This window comes from Carya illinoinensis, chromosome 9 (assembly GCF_018687715.1).
Source record: "Carya illinoinensis cultivar Pawnee chromosome 9, C.illinoinensisPawnee_v1, whole genome shotgun sequence".
NCBI classification, from domain to species: Eukaryota; Viridiplantae; Streptophyta; class Magnoliopsida; order Fagales; family Juglandaceae; genus Carya; species Carya illinoinensis.
In genome coordinates, this window is record NC_056760.1 from 12,099,132 (window position 1) to 12,119,403 (window position 20,272).

Consider the following 20,272-nt stretch of genomic DNA (forward strand, 5'->3'; position numbering starts at 1 on the left):
AAGTGCTCGAAGAAGTAAGCAGTGCAGTCCATTGGTGAGAGCCCCAGAGCTCAGACTCAACATTCGGCATAGTAAACTTCTGAACCAAACTTCAGAGTTAAGATGGACAAAGGAGCTTTATTTTTGGCAAAGAAAATAGAGGAGATCACCAAGCTGGGGTACAAGCCGTTTTGGGCTAGCTCGCGGTGGGGCAACCACGGGGGTTGGCTCTAACGTTTAAGAAGGTTGCCGTCACTTGTCTTGAATATGGCAAACGAACTGGTTAGCTAGTTTGACGTAGTCGTGGAAGGTGGTGTTGAATCTAATTTACTGTCGAGCTTGGAGTCAAGTCGTGAGGAGTGGAGTCATGTCGTGAGATGTGGAGGAGGATTGCCGCTTTGGTGATGCAATGGACTGGGTTGCAACGAACGTAGAGGAGCAGAAGAATGTTGGGTGCTCTGAACGAGGGAGCTGGTTTATAGCCTACCCACGCTTGCTTGTTGCAGGAGAACGTGGGTGTCTATCGAGCACTTACGGAACCTGATGGGCAAAAGATAGTTGGCAGAAAGTGTTGCGGCATAGGCTGGACAAAAGTCCATCATGATTGACAGCTTGTTGAAGGGCCATTATAAGTGTTTTATATTTTAATGTTTTAATGTTTAAGGTTGTAACATTGTTTTTTATATTATATTTAGATAAAATAAATAGAAATAGACTATTGGATTATTTGTCCATAGCAAGCTTGTCCCTCTCCTTCTTTGGAGGGTGGGGTTTTGGATGTGTTTTTTCAAACAAGTCGAGATGGACACCTATTTTGTTTACAGAGTCTCGTATCTCAGAAGGTCTTGTCACTAGAGAGTTTATTTGAAGTTCAGATAATGTCCGTCACAAAAAAATTTATGTGCGGGGAAGCCCCAAACATATGAGTAGTTTGACTTGTAACCGGGATTTTCTCCCTATATTTATCAGTCGCAACTGTAACTTCTTCCATGAATGAATTAAAGTCTATTTCTCAAAAAAAAAAAAAACAATAGTTCTGCTCTGATAAGATACAGAAAAGTGTTTTAGTACAGAATAATGCGAGCCAATAATAATGGAAAAAAAATATGATGATTGGTTCTCAGAGGCATCGCCAAGTTACGCACTCGCACTTTATGCGATCAAGTCCATCTCCCGCTCACCTCTCTAAGACAAGCCTTACGCTTGCACTTTACGCGGTCGAGTACATCTCCTACTATTGCCGAGCTACGCACTTGCATTTTATGCGGTCGAGTCCATCTCCCACTCACCCCATCAAGACAAGCCCTACACTCTCACTTTATGCGGTTAAGTCCATCTCCCACTCATCTCGCCAAGCCAAGCCCTGCGCTAGCACTTAACGCGATCAAACTTATCTTGCTAAGCTGAGCCTCGCGCTCGCACTCTATGCAGTCGAGTTCACCTCCCGCTTATCTTGCTAACCCGAGCCCTATGCTAGCACTTAATGTGATCGAGTACATCTCTCGCCTAATCTCACGCTTGGAAATCCTTAATGCTTAACATGAGAGGAATGGATAACTAGGGACCAGCTCTCAAAATTTATTTCTCTACGGATTGGGGCGGATCAGTTCAATTGCATATTTTATCTTTGAATATTCTCAATTTCTTCTTTTTTGAGCAAATTGCCTTTAAGAATTGCGGGCAATTGGAAGAGATAAAATATAACAAGTCCATGATATTTCCTAGGCCCAGTCCAATATGGGAGGAACTCATAAGGAGGGAAGAAAGAGAGAGGGAAGGAGGGGACAAAGGGATGAGAGAGGGCAGAGTGTCAAGAGGTAAAGTGGGTGATGTGATATAAAAGAAAATGATATGACATAAAGCAAATGGGGACAGGAGATAACAGGTAGGGACACCTACGACTTCAAAGACACTTTTGGCCAGACTTCTCCAAGAAGGCTTCTCCAACCTCACGACAGAGGTTCAAGCAATGAAATCTCCACCAGAAGACAAGCCTTCAAGATTTATTGTACAATGATGATGAGATACCATGACAGACTGTAAAACAAGCTTATTATAGTGGATCTTCCTCTCCCTGAACCTTCGTGGACGTAGGCCCAATGCCAAACCATATAAATATATATGTCTCTCTATTTATTTTCTCTATATTTATTTACTATTCACCATCATAGATGTTCACACTGACATCGTACAACCACACCGGATTATTGCCGGGACTCTACACAAAATCGATCTAGGCCAGAACTATCTCAGCTTTATGTCACATCACCTTTTCCAACTTGTTGCTCTTTTTTTAGGTGTTATTTCTCTCCTTCTTGATTATTGTGCTATTTTTAGGTGTTAAGAGTCATGTCGAGATCATCCTAGGTGCAGTGCATAAACTAACTTAGACCACTTTTAGATGTGAAGCTGGACTGAATTCTTTATGAATAGTAGTAAATTGATATGGTAGAATAAGTTTTGTGGGGCCCACCTTAGACAAGTTTAGATGTGTTTGGATGTTAAGATGAGTAGAGATGTTAAGATGAGTTTAGATGTATTTATGGGAAGTTGAAAAAGGTTGTGAGTCTCACGTGTAATGTGATTTTGAGTTGAGCTAAGTTTAGGACTCATTTGGTTATGCAATTTGAATTATATTCCGTATTATCCAGAAAAATATGTTTGAAAAAAAGCATCAAAATAATACTTTTCATCAAACATACTTTTTAATTTGGATGTTAAGATGAGTAGAGATGTTAAGATGAGTTTGGATGTATTTATGGAAAGTTGAAAAAGGTTGTGAGTCTCACATGTAATGTGATTTTGAGTTGAGCTAAGTTTAAGACTCATTTAGTTATGCAGTTTGAATTATATTCCGTATTATCCAGAAAAATATGTTTGAAAAAAAGCATCAAAATAATACTTTTCATCAAACATACTTTTTAATTTATTTGAGATTAAAAATATTTTAATATGTAATACACAAACAACTTAATTTTTTTTTAATTAAAGAACTTTTAAAGCTGTTTAAACATTTTTTAATACTTCTACTGCCATCCTAAACAGAAATGTGCTATTTAAGCCCAAATCCAACCAATTCTCCCCACACTTCCATAAAAGTGATTAATTTGTACATTAGGAAGTGGAAATTTGATTAAGCATTCTGTTTAACCCACAAAAGGGAATAAATCAATAAGATCTTAAAACAATACAATTTTAGGCAGTTTAGCTAAAATAACGGCAGAAACTCTTGCTGAAATAACCATACCATACTACTTTATAAAACAGAAAATACAAGACCGTTCACTTGAGAATTAAATGTTTGCATTCTTGATCAGTATGGTTTTCCTTGGGTTTCTCGACAACCAAACAGACTAGAACTGAAATAACCACCCGAGCAAGGAAATTAGAGGAATGCATGCATATCTTCAAGAGCCTGAGGAGAGCGTGTTTGGACTTTGGGGGAAGGAGGGGTCTCGACTCTCGACCATGAATTCGGCCTTCTTGAGCTCAAGGATCCGCCCAAGGGCCCCAAAACATTTTTAAAAAATATTTTCCCTCTTAAAAGGTAATATATACGAAAAATGCTATAAAGTTTAAAGAAAAAAAATTGACCTGACTCGTTTTTTTATTTAATAAGTAAATAAATGATTATTAGTGAATTGATTTGTTTTATCTAAAGGTAAAAAAAAAAAAAAAATACTTTCACTCGGGGAGCACCACCATTCTGATCAACACCCCTAAGTCCCTAACATTATAATATACACACACACACACACACACATATATATATATATATATATATTATAACTTATAGACTACTCGCCATATATAATTTCAAAATATATAATTATTATATCATATATATATATATAAAGTATAAAATCGATGTGTGAGTTTTCAGTACTTTCTTTGAGTTTCTTCAAAGTCTTTCTTATTTCTCTTCTAATTTTCCTTTAGTTTCTGCTTATTCGTTTTCCCATCCACTTGAATTTTCTTTAACATTTTTCTTTGTTAATAACGCTAAACATAGTAGGTTTTTTCTGTTAAAGATGGAAATTCTTATTTGTAATTTATAGTCTTACATTACTGTAACAGATCAAAGATATACTGATATATACATTTTATTATAACCATCATATACATATATCGGTAATATTATTTGTGTTGATGCCATCTTTTAATCTGGTGGCCACTAGTTGATCAAATGAGTCATAGATGATGCTAACAACAGATATGCACATCTGTAATCTGATCAAATTAAAGTATTGAAATGAAAGAGAAAAAGTTATGGTAATAATTTGATATTGACATCTACGTTTGCGTGGCTAAGGAGAAGATTCTACTACGATCTAGATTTGATATATACAAGCTCCCAACTCATCTCTTGCTCTCCATAACAAGAGAAAGAAGGAATAGAAGAAGATGAAATTTGAGAGGAAGAAGTAGCAGGGGAGTCCCACACTTTGGAGACATTTATGCACATAGCACTATTTTCATGCTTTTAGAGGACCGCAAGGACCACATATTTATCGATGAGAATGAAAGTAGATGGGCACTTGTTTCTTTTTACAATAGAAGCTTTGCACTTATTTTTTTTCAAGCAAGCAAATTAATAGATAAATTAAGTGGTTACAAGATATTAGATTGAATGGGGTGGGAGTCCCCAACCATCCCAAAACAAGTAAAGGCAATACAAGAGGAATAAAAGAAGGGGGGGGGGGAGGCGGATATGAAGCCAAAAATTGGCTACCATCCATTTTTCACTAAAAAGAAGCTGTTTGAAATGGTTTTTATATAGTCTAATAAACAAACTATAAGACTATGACTAAAAGTCGTAGTGAAATAATGTGTACTACATCTTGTTTGTCTAGATTGGCTGTAGGAAACTTTCACGACTATTTTATCTTGATCATTGGTTAAAAAAAGTGAGAACATAAAAAAGTAGCAATTGGAAAATGAGTTGATACGCTGGCATAGAACGATCACTGGTGTGTGGTTCATGCGCCACTCTAGGAAATAAGGTGATGGTTGGATCTAAGAGATCTAAAGCCGCTGATCCCAATGGTGCCACCCGTGACGGTGGGAGATTCTCCCTGGCACGACTATGTGTGAGTTTCACGCATGGTATGAGTTGCATGTGAGACTCACACACTGTTCTTTTGATCAATTTTCTTTGACCTTTGGACAAATCGACGACTAGAGAGTTTACTAGTGGGGTGCGTGACAGTCATTAAAGGCCGGTAGGTAGTAGATCGACACATCTTGATACTACGAATGGAAAACTACAAAAAAATAAGGAAAAAAAAAGTATAGACAATTCCAACGAAGGTCAAACAGAAGGAGGGATAGAGGAGTTGAAAGTCCACCTCGCCTCCAAGCGTAAGAAATGGAAAGATTGTCGGAAGCTTGGTAGAGAGAAAATGGCCTATAGAGGGAGAAACGAAAACTTTCCTCCTTATGCAACTTGCTTCTGTTACTTTATTTACTGAATTATAGAAGCTACGCACTTAGATACATACAACTTATACTCCTTGTTGTCAATATTGATGTTGTGTTCCTTTAGTTTTTTTTCATTTTTTAAAATGAGAAGTACTACAACTACAAATATATTTTATAAAGATAAATTCATAAATTGATGTGATTTTATATGATACGTTATATCTATTTTGTAATAAAAGTAACTTACATAATTTAATGTGCCATAATACATAAAGTCTTGTCAGTATGTGAGTTTATTTTTATAAAATTACTTTGTAGTTAAAGTATTTCTTTTTGAAAATTATTTTAGTATTTCGTGTATTTCTCTTGCATTTTTATGAGTTTTTTGTTTTGTTTTTAGCACTTTTTTCTTTTACGAGAGATTGAAAGAGGCAACATATTTTCCTTCTAACTCAAAGAACATAAGCCTCATTTGGACACTTATCTCAATCAATCTCATTTCATTTTCTTTTCAAATATCATTCAAATACAAACACTTTTTAATTTCAAATTTTTAATTTTTTTACCTAATAATTACCTAATCATTACAACTTTTCTAAACTTTTAAATAAAACACAAACATAATTCAATTCTTTTATATCTCAAAACAAAAAAAATATTATAATAATAGTTTAACTGTACAATATTTTTATTCAATTTTTCTTTCTCATTTTTCAAAACACAATAAAATATCTTAACTCAAATAATTTCACTACCATATATTCACAAACTATAACACTACTATTCATAGATTTCCTATCACATTTCATCTCAATATCCAAACAAGACCTAATTGTTACTATCTTATTATTGTCGTACGTGGAAACATCTCTCTAAATTAAAAAAATTCTGTCCCTTCTCTTTAGAAAATTAAAACAAATCCTCCCATTTTTTTTCTCCACCGAAAGGAGGAGCTGCCTCTATATCCTCCCTTCTCCCTGACAATCTTGCCATATATACTCTCTTTTTCCTTTATTTTTTTTTTATTTCTGCATTTTCTTATTTATCCACTAGCCAGGTTAGAAAATGAACGACCTAGCATTCTAAAACCTACCTGCATGCTCATTGACCACTGTTGCATAATTTTGATACCTGCACCGGCTGCACGCTATATGGATGGCACAACAGAGTTATTAATCACTTCCAGCTAGCTGATCTGACCCTCTGCCGCCACACCCAGCCGTCATGACAAAACCTTATGCATGCCCCAGCACCACCGATCTCGTCATGAGTTGCTTTATTCTATGATCTATTCGACTATGTTAATTATGATTTTTCCTAACTAAGATCAGTTTGTAGGAAAATGATATTGAAATGATCTCCATCAACGGTAGTACTATTCTAGTACTGCTAGCTAGATCCTTTCTCGATTGCGTATTTAAAACCGCATTTGAATTCCTTTCAAAAAAAAAAAAAAAAACCGCATTTGAATGGTACTTCACCAATTGGACTACAAAACTGTTCATGTTTAGAGTTAGGTATCCACCTCCTCGAGCTCGGTTGAAGATGAGCCCAGATCTAACATGTTGGGTCTTTTTTGCATGCGCTTTTAATTTCTTTTTTATGTCTTATGATTGCTGATGATCTGCATCTATTGTAATGGCGTTTATGTTAGCTAGCTAGGTTCTCCCGTCTCTTACCTCGAATAGTAGTAGTACTACTCTTGCAGTTTTGAATCTAAATTCAATGCAATCCTTGATTTTTTTTTTTTTAATCATAATAAAGCATTGAAATGTGATGGAAAGAGGCAAATATATTAATTCCCAGCTTCTAACTCACTAGAAACTGATCAAGTTCGCAATCTCCAATGTAATGTTTGTTCATAATAACTCTAATTCGCAATAGGCTTCATGTAGTGATCTGTTTTTGTTCGACTCAAATTAAGCTTTACCTTAATTAATAAGTTCTGATCCATATATTGCTACCTATTGATTACATTACACGCATGGACGATGGATTTATCACTACATAAGGAGAAATTGATATCATCAAGAATTATGCAACACCAACAAGTTTTTTGTACTTGGCCTTGCAAATCAGAATAATATATGCTATTCCCACGTAAAAAAAAAAAAGTAATTGATGGTGGCGACCGATTCTTTCTTTTTCTTCTTCTTATTCCTTTTTTACTTAATAATTAAGAAAATATTTTTAAATAATATTGTGAATTTAAAAAAATATATATATATATATATTTAAAGATATAAAAAAATATATTAAAAAAAAATAGGGTGGCCGCTATTGTGGCTTTTATCTATTGTTGTAGCATGATCCAGCAAACAAACAAAAAAGATGAAGCAAAATTTGACATATAATACTAGTGACAGCAACTCTTTGGCGACTGTTGCTTTTATGGGGCATAAAGATAACGATCGATATTATCTGGATGGTGTCCAACCAGCTTAGCTAGCTATAGCTAGCTATCTCCAACGAATGTGATCGTTTGGCTCATAGAATTACGTGGAACATCATGTCTATCAACCACATCATCCATTCCTTTGAAATTTGCCGCTTGATATTAATGTACGGCCCATGATCTATAATATCGATCATTGATCCCGGCCAAATTCTCGATTCCAAACCAGGAAAGAACTCATGATACATGCGATATTTGGTCCGAGTCAAAAGCAAGTGCATTATATAATATGTAAAGAAATGATTGATTGAAAACGTCTTTTAATCTTCTTTTCTTCACAATAATAAAGAACCACAAAAGTAAGTAGCACGTACAACTACGGAAAGTAAAAATTTCATAGATAAAACCACTAATTTCATGATTTAAAAGTAGTCGTTTCAACTCACAAGTCATAACAGCAGTACTACTACGAAAATCAACAGCCAGTTGTCAACCGACATCATCCCACCAATCTTATTTCTTTTTTTTATCTCCGTCCTTCTGAACAAGCAAAGAAAAACAAATGCGGAGGGCACCCATGACAGATGCAAAACGAAAGGCTAATAATTATGATCATGACGATATATGTATGATGCATGCATGCAGCATTCACTCCCATTTACATGATTGTGCATCCTGATGTGTTTTCTTCTTTGAAATAGTCACAACGGATGGCATAACAGAGTTATTGATCACTTCCAGCTGATCTGACCCTCTGCCCCACACCCCCCCGTCAAGAGTCAAGACAACCTTATGCATGCCCAGCACCACCGATCTCGTGAGTTGTTTTATTCTATGATCTATTCGAGTATGTTAATTATGACTTTTCCTAACTAAGATCAGTTTGTAGGAAAATGATATTGAAATGATCTCCATCAACAGTACTAGTACCGCTAGCTAGCTCCTTTCTCGATGCGATTTCAAAACCGCATTTGAATAGGACTCCACCAATTGGACTACAAAACGTTTGCATAGTTAGTTGAATTAAATTGAGTTGAATTAAATTATTTTTTAGTAGTATTGAATTGAGATTATTAAATGAGTTAAAATTTACTTAAGATGAGTTAAGTATGTTTGAATATTAAGATAAATTTAAATATTTATAAAAAATTTAAAAAAAAATGAGTCTCATTATTATTTTATATTGTATTTTGGGACTGAGTGACATGATTTTAATTGACCCACCTAATACAGTAAAAAAAGTTGTAATTCATGTGCACTGCATCATCCGAAATAGCAAACTCCCATCATTTTTTTTTTTTTTTCATGAGTAAAGCAGCCACTTGGAATACTATCAGAAGGTCACACTTTTTTTTCATCATTCAAATATATTCACAATTTCTTTTCTTTTCAGTGTTTTTCATATTACTTTTTCTTTAATTTTTTTTCTATCCATTTCATTTCATTTGTTTTTTCATATTGCTATTTTATTATTTTCCATACTTTTACTTCATATAATATATTATTTTTTATTTATTTTTTGAGTTAAATGAGTAACATTAAGTACCATTATCTTACTTAATTTTTATTTGAAAATGCAAAATATAATTAGTTTTTTTAAAATTATTTAAAAATAACAAAATTAATAAATAATATTACTTTATTATTTAAATGAGTCAATGCGTGTAAAAACTGATTTTACACTATATTTTATTTGTAGATTTTTTCAACAGAAATTATAAAAAAAAGATTCCAACACCATGCTAACAATTCGCACAACATGCGATAATAATATAACGTTGCCGAGTTGGATGATATTTAGGCATATTTTTTAAAAGTTGGAAACGCCTCTTCAACACACCGAAAATTCGTTCAATGACATTTCGAATGGATGAATGCAGATAATTAAATAGATCTTTATATCCTTGGAAGATATGATTTTCATGGCGTTCAGATCTGTAGTATCTCACCCCTGGATATGGCGGCATATATCCCTCCATGCAAAGGAATGTAGAATCTACCAAATAATAATAACTTAAGATTTTAGTAGAACAGTAATCTTTTTATAAATATGGTATATAAAATTACTAATCACTTTTTAGGTGCAAATTAAATAATGTGTAGAAATTACCGTCTTGAGGCTATGAAAAATTGTTTTCCAGATGCCTTAATGCATCAATTAAAAAGCGAGCATAATGGGCTGTACCCTCCCACTCGGAGTATACGAATGCAAATTTCATATTGAAATCACAGACACACAAGACATTCTGGGCAAGCCGCTGATACCGATTTAAATATGCGTTAGTTACGGAACTCGGCATAGCTGCATTAATCATGACCTCATCCATTGCACCATGACATTTCTGCAAATTTTGTTTTAAATCTGCATAAATTCTAAAACTATGTATTGGAAACATTACGTTATTTGTAGAGTACATTTTAATCTACAAAAATAGATAATGTAAGAAAAACTTACCTCGAACCATGGATAATATTTGGGATTTCCTTCAATATAAGGCATCATCCCTGTCGTTTGAATTGGTTTAATCACATGGCGTGCAAGGCAACATAATGCTACGTACACATGTCGATTCACAGTTTCAACCAAATGTTGAAATAGATTAGCTGAATTTCGTTGAACCACACCATGTCCGACGATGTAGCAAAACATTTCTAAAGCTTCCTCAACTGTGACCTCTTGAGTCGAATCATGTAAGGCCACATCTCTACGTAACCGATTGCATAAGGCCCAGAATATATATGCCTCCATTCAAAATATCTTATAACAGTTATCAGGATGTCCATTTAAGACTGCGATGATATACTCCCTTCCACGCAAGCCAATGTTATGTTGTGGCCTAAGCATATGATGTCAGGCACGGGATTGCTGCTCCTCCATCATCATGTTCAGAAGGGTCACCTCTTCTTGCGTACCATCATTACAGCTCCTCCATGCGTTCCATTCCGCCCATCTATTTTCGTCAAATGTATTTGACACATTACTACTAGACCCCTCATCGCTTGCCTCGTTCTCCTCGATGTTTATTTCATCATTCCACCAGCTATCATTGTCCATGCTGCGCTTTTAAAAATATGTGGTACGTAAATATTTAGAAATTCTCAGTATTTGTAAAACTAGGAATAAAAGGAACTCATTTTATAGGAACTTAGTGATTGGGTGGAAATAATATGAAATTTTAGCTGAAAACTAAGGTCCTTTTGGTCCTAAAATGTCACAAATGCACATCCATGCCTTACATTTCAGAAGAAGTAATTACAGGGATAGAATGAAAAAAAATGTATTATTTCTGCCACTTGAATTCACTTGACACTTAGAAGGAATGGGCCTTCTCGGTGCCCTAACTCTTACATCTTACATTGCAGAGTTTTTCCACATCAAAACTGCATGGAATTGGAGGGAATAACCACCCGGAGAGAGAGTGCAGCAGAATCATTGGAGTGAATGGAGGAAGATAGGCTAAAAGGAGAGTGGTGGGATGCAAGAGGGACATCGACATTAGGTGATAGAGCTGTAAACCGTGAGGAATGAGGATTTCTTTTGCAATTAAAATTCTGTTTTTACTCTTTTTTTTTTCTTTCGATTTTCTGGATGAACCATTTTTGTTTTGGGTTCTGAATATTTCATTTTCATACTTGATGGAGGGGTAAATTTCCAAGTAACCTAGGTGCATAAGGTGGTTTTGCTTGGGGGTTTTGGTTTTTGTTTGATTTTTAAGTTGTGTTCATATGAATTCCTATCAATTTCCTAAAAATCAAGTCTAGAGGTTCATCTGTAATCTTGTTTTGACTCATTGTTGACTCTGGGCACGGTGGGTACTTAAGAGATACAGACTCTAGCTTCGGATACTTAATGTTGATGTTGATATGAAATTTGTGATATTATTTAGAAAGTGTTTGTTAGTGCTAAAATTCTCCATATACTCTGTTCTAGACTGAAATTGCATGCGATGTTTTCATAAACGTCAAATCCCATTTAAAACCCCTTGGTGCAAAGAGGACCTGCAGCCTAGGTGCTTGTTTAAAGTCACTTGAGAAACTTAGTTCTAAATATTTCATTTGATTTACTTTGTCCATGTTCATAACTCGGTTTCTTGTATATTTTGGTTCTAAATTTCATAATGTTATTGAGTACACCACATGTTGTTCCCATTAAGCAAACTCCACCTCTATTTTGAGCTGAACTGACATTCAGCCTTGTCCCGTGGCTTTAAGGATGTTGCATTCAGCTTAAACTCTATTTTCTTGACTCTATTAATTCCAATAGCTTTCTTGTTGCAAACAAAATTGGAAAATGCCTTGATCCCTGTGAAATCAACCTTGTATTTCCATTATATATAAGTTGAACACCTTCTGCACTTGGAAGGCAATTTAAAAGAAGAACCTCTTAGTTAGTACTTTTAAAAAAAAAACCACGCCAATGTTTGAACTTAAATTAGCCCACACGAAATAAGATTGTTAGAAATCAACATATAACTAATAAAGCTCTACATAAAATAAAAGTAAAAGAAAGTGTTAGATAATTCTGTAAATCCAAAACAAGCCCAATATGCGTGGTTAGCGTAGTGACCACACCCAGTGCAATTTTAGCTCTGGAGTCATGGTCTGGAAAACATTGATCATATTAGGATCCAAAAAAGCTTTTGTTGCGGCAAGCTAGACATCCAAAGGTAGGGGAGGGTTGATATCATACAAAAACTGCATACACTGTACAACACTGTTATAGTCTGCATCAGACCCAGTATTTGAATTCTCGCCTCTACTGCGCTTTGAACTGCATAGTTGAAACATCTTTGCATCCAACTTTGCCCGCACCTTAGAACTAGCGGCAATTGTTTTCAAGGCATCAACCAGATCTGGTGAGATTGATGGCCCGGCTTCATCCCTACGTCGTCGTCGAGGAATCATTCACTACGGCACCCCTCCTTGCGTTTCAGGAGTGATCTCGATGACATCCAAATCAATAGTCGAGTCTAATCTAGTGCCAGTACCAAACACGGGACCACAGACCCTCAATTCATCCTCCAGATGCTGCTAATCCTCTCTAGAGGGGCGTTCTTGCGTTGAGGCAAAATGCAACACCCCTGTTGTGACCGTGTGACGCCCCCAAATTCCGTTTGGGATCGGACGGACATTTGAAGCGTCGAGACATGCAACACAAGGTTACCTGCCCCCGTTCATGACATATAAGATGCAATAATCCTAACATGCATCTAACATTATGCAATATTCGCAGCGGATAATTTTTTTCTTTAGCAATACTATGCACCAAACTGAAAATATCCCAATACTTAAAACATACTTCATACATAAAGATCCATTAAATAACTAAGATCACAGCACTATTCCAAAATAGTTATGATCCAAAAGTACTGGAGATGCAACTCCATCGTACAAGTAGTAATTTAACTACTATATTAACATTAACGACGCACCGTCGTTCAGTCGACTGTGTCTAGTTGGTCAGCTCCTGGTCCTCATTCAGGTCCTGTAACAAGATCTACCATTCAGGAGGAATGGTAGTTGGGACTACCACAGTGAGATTTGATTACAAATCTCAGCAAGTTAACAAAAAACTTCCACACAGACTAATGATGCATGGATGACAGTAAAAGCATAAATGCATAATCAAATTCATAAGTAATTAAAGAATAACTTAGCGTACAACATAGCATAATTGACATAACTTAAATTGAAACATGAACTGAACTTGACTTAGCATGAACTTGCTCTGAAACTTGAATTAACATGAAAAATACATACTCCACAGTTGTTGTGGCTCCATGTATTCTACGTGTAAATACATACTCCACAGTTGTTGTGGCCCCATGTATTCTACACAAACTTGACTTAACATTAAAAATACATACTCCATAATTGTTGTGGCCCCATGTATTCTACACAAACTTGACTTAACATGAAAAATACATACTCCACAGTTGTTGTGGCCCCATGTATTTTACGCATCACAATTGTAGTTAAATACATACTCCACAATTGTTGTGGCCCCATGTATTTTACACAAACTTGACTTAACATTAAAAATACATACTCCACAGTTGTTGTGGCCCCATGTATTCTACACAAACTTGACTTAACATGAAAAATACATACTCCACAGTTGTTGTGGCCCCATGTATTTTACGCATCACAATTGTAGTTAAATACATACTCCACAGTTGTTGTGGCCCCATGTATTCTACACAAACTTGACTTAACATTAAAAATACATACTCCACAGTTGTTGTGGCCCCATGTATTCTACACATCATAATGTACTCAAGATGAAATGTGACTGGAATACGAAAGGACTGAAGTCCTGACGTAACATAATGTGACTTGAACATAACTTAGAATACATGACCAACTTGAGATAGAAACATTTCGTAACATGACATAACATATAATAGACAACATATTTAACATGACATACTTGCAACAGTGAATATTACATGACTTGACTTACATGTAATGGATGACATACTTAGCATGACGTACTTATAATGTACAGTAATATATAACAGAATATATTATGTAACAGATAAAAATTGATGACAGAATAAATTCTGTATAATAGACAATTACATGATAACTTGACATGGCATGACACATATGATAACATACATACATACACTGTAGTTCTTTTACTTAGCACACATACACAGTAGACTGCTAGTAAGTTAAAAGCTAACTTACCTCGATCTCCGCGTTTCTTATAAAATTCAAGTGCGATCACGAGGAAAAAAGTTTGGAAATGGGTGTGCAAAAGAACTCCTAAAAGCTGTCCGAGAGAGAGTGTTTGGTATTCTTTCAATGGAAAGCATAAATGAAGATAATTTCGTGGGGAGGGATGGCTGGAGATACTTGTGGATAAGATGTGGAAGAGATGAGGCTGGAGTGAGAGTTAAGTGTAGGACTCTCTTACCCGAAGTGAGAGTTAAGTGTAGGACTCTCTTACCAGAGTGAGAGTGGAGTGTAGAACTCTCTTACCTAATAATATCTACAAAAATCAACTCAAGATATTTTTACCCAATAATATCCACGAAATTAGTTCAAAATATTTTCTAAATGTGGAGTAGACTTGGAAGAGTAAGGTGGTTAAAATCTTTCCATGTGTATTTTAAATCTATGTTCTTAAGATATTTTCCAAATGTGTATTTTGCTTAGGTGTCATGATCTCACACCTTGATTTCCTTCACAATTCCATCTAATGGTTTCTCTTTGTGCTAAGTATCTAATACTATTCATTATGTGTGGTTAAGATCTTGCCAAGTATCCAAATAAAATTTCGCTAACCTAATTTGGACATTTCACACTGTGATTTTGAAAACACTGCATTTAGTACGTTTACCGAGATTACTATTCACTCCAAAAATAAACGTAATAAACTTAGTACTGAAAAATCCTAAATATTCAATTAAGCCTAGTGGTGTAGACTATAATGTATTCTGACACTTCTAACTATATCAAATAATTAAAATCGCATTTTTGGCACCATAGTGAGTGATAACACTAACTATGTTGACAGGTTAAAACCTATGCGATTAGTCGATTCGTGTAAACTTACGGAATTTTCACGAGGTTCTTAAGGTCAAAAGAAATTCCACAATTGAATTTCTACCGGGCTGTTACAAACCGCCTAACCAAAAATCGTGTAGAGGGCATCGTAGTTGCCACAACCATTGTTCTTGAACTTTTTCCACTCAGATCAGACCAAAGAAATGTTAAAAATAATTAAACAAGTTGATTATAAAAGTAAAATGCATTTAATGGGCAATAATGGGCCATAAATTGATTACATAAAGCAATAAATTAAAAATACATCAATTAGACCAAAAGAAGAGGAAGGTTACCCGGATCGCATTTGCCTAATGTTCGTCCGAACCAATTACAGTTTTTGTGATGGGGTTTCAACCCATGCCCATTTGATCCATTAAATCTGTAAATTGGCATTGTATCTTCTTAAGACGGGCGATTTTTTCCTTCACTTGTGATGAATCAACCTGCTTAATACGCAGGTTATTGAGGAGCTTAACTAGTCGGACATAGTCACGGTTTGTTATTTTGGACCCCACCAATTTACCTTCCAATGTTTCTTGGTACAACATGTCAATCAGCTTATCCGAAAACCCACCAGCCCACAGGTCATGATCACATTGAACCTCTACATCAGTCATGATATGCTGCTAATGGACAATAATGACAACACAAAGAATAGACAATGCAAACAATAAACAATGCATTTAAAGTCATATTATTACGTCAAGCTATGTATCATAGATGTGGCGCCCCCAAATTCCGTTTGGGATCGGACGGACATTTGAAGCGTCGAGACATGCAACACAAAGTTACCTGCCCCCGTTCATGACATATAAGATGCAATGTTCCTAACATGTATATAACATTATGCAATATTCACAGCGGATAATTATTTTCTTTAGCAATACTATGCACCAAATTGAAAATATCTCAAATACTTAAAACATACTTCATACATAAAGACCCATTGAACAACTAAGATCACAACACTAGTCCAAAATGGTTATGATCCAAAAAGTACTAAAAATACAATTCCATCGTACAAGTAGTAATTTACGTTAACTACTATATTAACATTGACGTCGCACCGTCGCTTAATCAACTGTGTCTAGTTGATCAGCTCTTGATTCTCTTTCAAGTCCTGTAATAAGATCTACCATTCGGGGGGAATGGTAGTTGGGACTACCAAAGTGAGATTTGATTACAAATCTCAATAAGTTAACAAAAAACTTCCATACAAGCTAATGATGCATGGATGACAGTAAAAGCATAAATGCATAATCAAATTCATAAGTAATTAAAGCATAACTTGGCGTACAACATAGCATAATTGACATAACTTAAATTGAAACATGAACTGAACTTGACTTGACATGAACTTGATCTGAAACTTGACTTAGCATGAACTTGCTCTAAAACTTGAATTAACATGAGCATGATATGAAACTTAACTTATCATGAACTTGTTTTGAAACTTGACTTAACATGAACGTGATATGAAACTTGACTTATCATGAACTTGTTCTGAAACTTGACTTATCATGAACTTGTTCTGAAACTTGACTTAACATGAAAAATACACACTACACAGTTGTTGTGGCCCCATGTATTCTACACATCACAATACAGACTACACAGTTGTTGTGGCTCCATGTATTCTACACATCACAATACAGTTAAATACATACTGCACAGTTGTTATGGTCCCATGTATTCTACGTGTAAATACATACTCCACAGTTATTGTGACTCTATGTATTCTATACATCACAATGCAGTTAAATACATACTCCACAGTTGTTGTGGCCTCATGTATTCTACGTGTAAATACATACTCTATAGTTATTGTGGTCTCATGTATTCTACACGTCATAATTGTTGTGTCTCATATAGTGTATGTGTCACAATTGCTGTGACCCCATACTTCGTGTGCCACAGATGTTGTGGACCCCACGAAACTGAATGCACTCAAGATGAAACGTGACTAGAATACGAAAGGACTGAATCCCTGACGTAACATAACGTGACTTGAACATAACTTGAAATACATGACCAACTTGATATAGAAACATTTCGTAACATGTCATAACATATAATAGACAACATATTTAACATGACATACTTGCAACAGTGAATATTACATGACTTGACATACATGTAATAGATGGCATACTTAGCTTGACATACTTGTAATGTACAACAATACATGACAAAACATATTATATAACAGATAAAATCTGATGATAGAATAAATTATGTATAACAGACAATTACGTGATAACTTGGTATGGCAAGATATATATGATAACACACATACATACACTGTAGTTCATTTATTTAGCACACATACACAGTAGACTGCTAGTAAGTTAAAAGCTAACTTACCTTGATCTCCGCGTTTCTTATAAAACCTTAAGCGCGATCACGAAGAACTGTAATTAGTAATTCTAAAAGTTAGCACTAAATTACTAATAACTTGAAATATGGAAAATACTAACTTAAAGAGTAAAATTTCCATTTTACTCTCTACATGTAGGAAATTGACCGTTTTACCCATAACTTAAGGATTTTGCATACTAACTCCAAAAATCACCAAAATTTACATGCCTCATGTAAATTTTATCCTCAACTCAAATATCAATTTAGAAAAATTTAAAACTAATCACAACTATTAAAACTCTATAGGGCCGAAATTCCCATATGCTATTTCCATTGATTTTTGTTTTCAATTTGTTTTGATCAACCTTTTGATATATGACTTATAAATATGTGATCTTCAAACCAAACCATCACATGGTTTAAAAAGATGTCCTAAAACATATATAAGCTTCTAATTCAAGATCACATGGTTAAAAATTAACCAAAACATAAATTTAGCCAAGAACATCCACACTTTGACTTATTTGAATATCTCTTTGCATAAAATTTCGTATCTTTGAAACTAACATCAAATATAATAATATAACATGTATATAAGATGCTTAGGATCCTCCAATAAAATTATCAAAGTCATTGGAATAGGTTTAGACCACCAAAGAGTTAAACTTTCTCAAAACAGAAACTGTTTTTCCTCTTCCAGTTTCTAAGTTTCTAAATCTAAGAAAATCTTTCATCAAAACCTTTAATCATGCAAACATCCTCAACCAATAATCATATACACATGTTAACAATACTTCATAAAAATTTCGGACCAATATCTATCCATTAGCTTGGTTAAAAACTCCAAACTATAACATATTCTCCAGTTTATCTCCCAGAATGACCTTTCTATAGTTTATATAATATTTAACTGACCAAATGATCTTCAAATGGGACAAATAAGATATTCACGTAAACTAGACTCCAAAAGGAACAACTTATATGAAAGAGATTTTATGATAAAACACTTATAAAAGCTTCAAAATGAGCGTGCAAAAGAACACATAAAAGCTGTCCGAGAGAGAGTGTTTGGTATTCTTTAAATGGAAAGTGTAAATGAAAATAATTTCGTGGGGAGGGGTAGCTGGAGATACTTATAGATGAGATATGGAAGAGATGAGGCTAGAGTGAGAGTTAAGTGTAGGACTCTCTTACCCGAAGTGAGAGTTAAGTGTAAGATTCTCTTACCCGGAGTGAGAGTGGAGTGTAGGACTCTCTTACCTAATAATATCTACAAAAATCAACTCAATATATTTTTACCCAATAATATCCACGAAATTAACTTAAAATATTTTTATCCAATAATATCCACAAAATTAGCTTAAGATATTTTTATTCAAAATATCCACAAAATTTAGTTCAAGATATTTTTATCCAATAATATCTACAGTTTTGAACAGATGTTTCGTCCGAAAATATGAAAAAGTTTTATTGCACCATAAGACCTTAAATGACCCTCCGAGTCTAATGGCACAAATCATAATATATTTTGACACTTCTAACTATCTCCAATAATCAAAAACACACTTCTAATACCATAATGAGTAATAACACTAACTATGTAGTTAGACTAAAACCTATATGATTAATGGATTCGTGAAAACTTATAGAGTCTTCACGAGGTTCCTAAAGTCAATAGAAATTCCACAATTGAATTTCTAACGGGCTGTTACAATAGACATGGTATATGCAATGTGTAGAAATATAGGAATTCACTAATTAAATACATGTCATATGTTATTTTTGTTTATGAGCCAAATGCATGTAATATATCATAGAAGGAATCGAGGCCAATTAAAAATGTAAGATAAATTTATAATATATTGATATTGAAATATTTAATACCTTGTACGATGAGCTGTTGGATGAGCGTAGAAAATATGACTACAGATTTTAATACATAGCAATTAGGAAAGTAATTTAGTAGGGCTGCAGCTTTTAATACATAACAATTAGGAAAGTAATCATAGAGTAATCATATAGTAGGAAAGTAATCATATATAATAAGTGTAGCACATGAAAGGGTTGTTCAGCCAAAAAAACAACTTTGTGCCTTCTTGTATACTAGTAGATTTTGACGTGCTACACCTATAACAATTATCTATAATGGTCTACCATAGAAGTGTCATCACAGGTCATATGCATAGGAACTATAGAGTTATGGTCTAATAAATGGTAGCTAGGAACTATAGAGAATCCATCATTATAGGACACTTTATTTATTTATTTGGTTAAAGTTCAATTGTATTTCCATGTGCGATCTGCATGAATGCTCCTGGGGGCAGTCTTGGCAAGTCAACAAGCCAATGGCATCTAGTAGGACACTTTATTTATTTATTTGGTTAAAGTTCAATTGTATTTCCATGTGCGATCTGCATGAATGCTCCTGGGGGCAGTCTTGGCAAGTCAACAAGCCAATGGCATCTAGTGTTGTTTCATTACAATCCGAGGCTATTACAATCCATGTGCGATCTGCATGTATTGCTCATTGCTCTGGGTTTTTTAGTGCCCATTTATCCGTAA

General features: G+C 34.6%; 1 protein-coding gene across 1 annotated transcript; it reads right to left on the minus strand.

Moving 5' to 3' along the window:
- Positions 1 to 9,873: 9,873 nt before the first annotated feature.
- Positions 9,874 to 10,850, minus strand: LOC122276807. Its single transcript, XM_043086711.1, has 3 exons — positions 10,695 to 10,850; positions 10,251 to 10,538; positions 9,874 to 10,137 (listed from the first exon to the last, which is right to left on the minus strand). The coding sequence occupies exons 1-3, from the start codon at positions 10,848 to 10,850 to the stop codon at positions 9,916 to 9,918; spliced, it is 666 nt and encodes a 221-aa protein (XP_042942645.1). The 3' UTR covers positions 9,874 to 9,915.
- Between the last annotated feature and the right edge of the window lie 9,422 nt (positions 10,851 to 20,272).

Bases quoted from the DNA above. Each gene is read 5' to 3' on its own strand.
- LOC122276807 (XM_043086711.1), bottom strand. From the start codon at position 10,850: ATGGACAATGATAGCTGGTGGAATGATGAAATAAACATCGAGGAGAAC. The intron at 10,539-10,694 runs GTGACCCTTCTG...TTTTGAATGGAG, and splicing joins ATGATGGTACGCAAGAAGAG to GCATATATATTCTGGGCCTT. The intron at 10,138-10,250 runs GTAAGTTTTTCT...CAAAATTTGCAG, and splicing joins AATATTATCCATGGTTCGAG to AAATGTCATGGTGCAATGGA.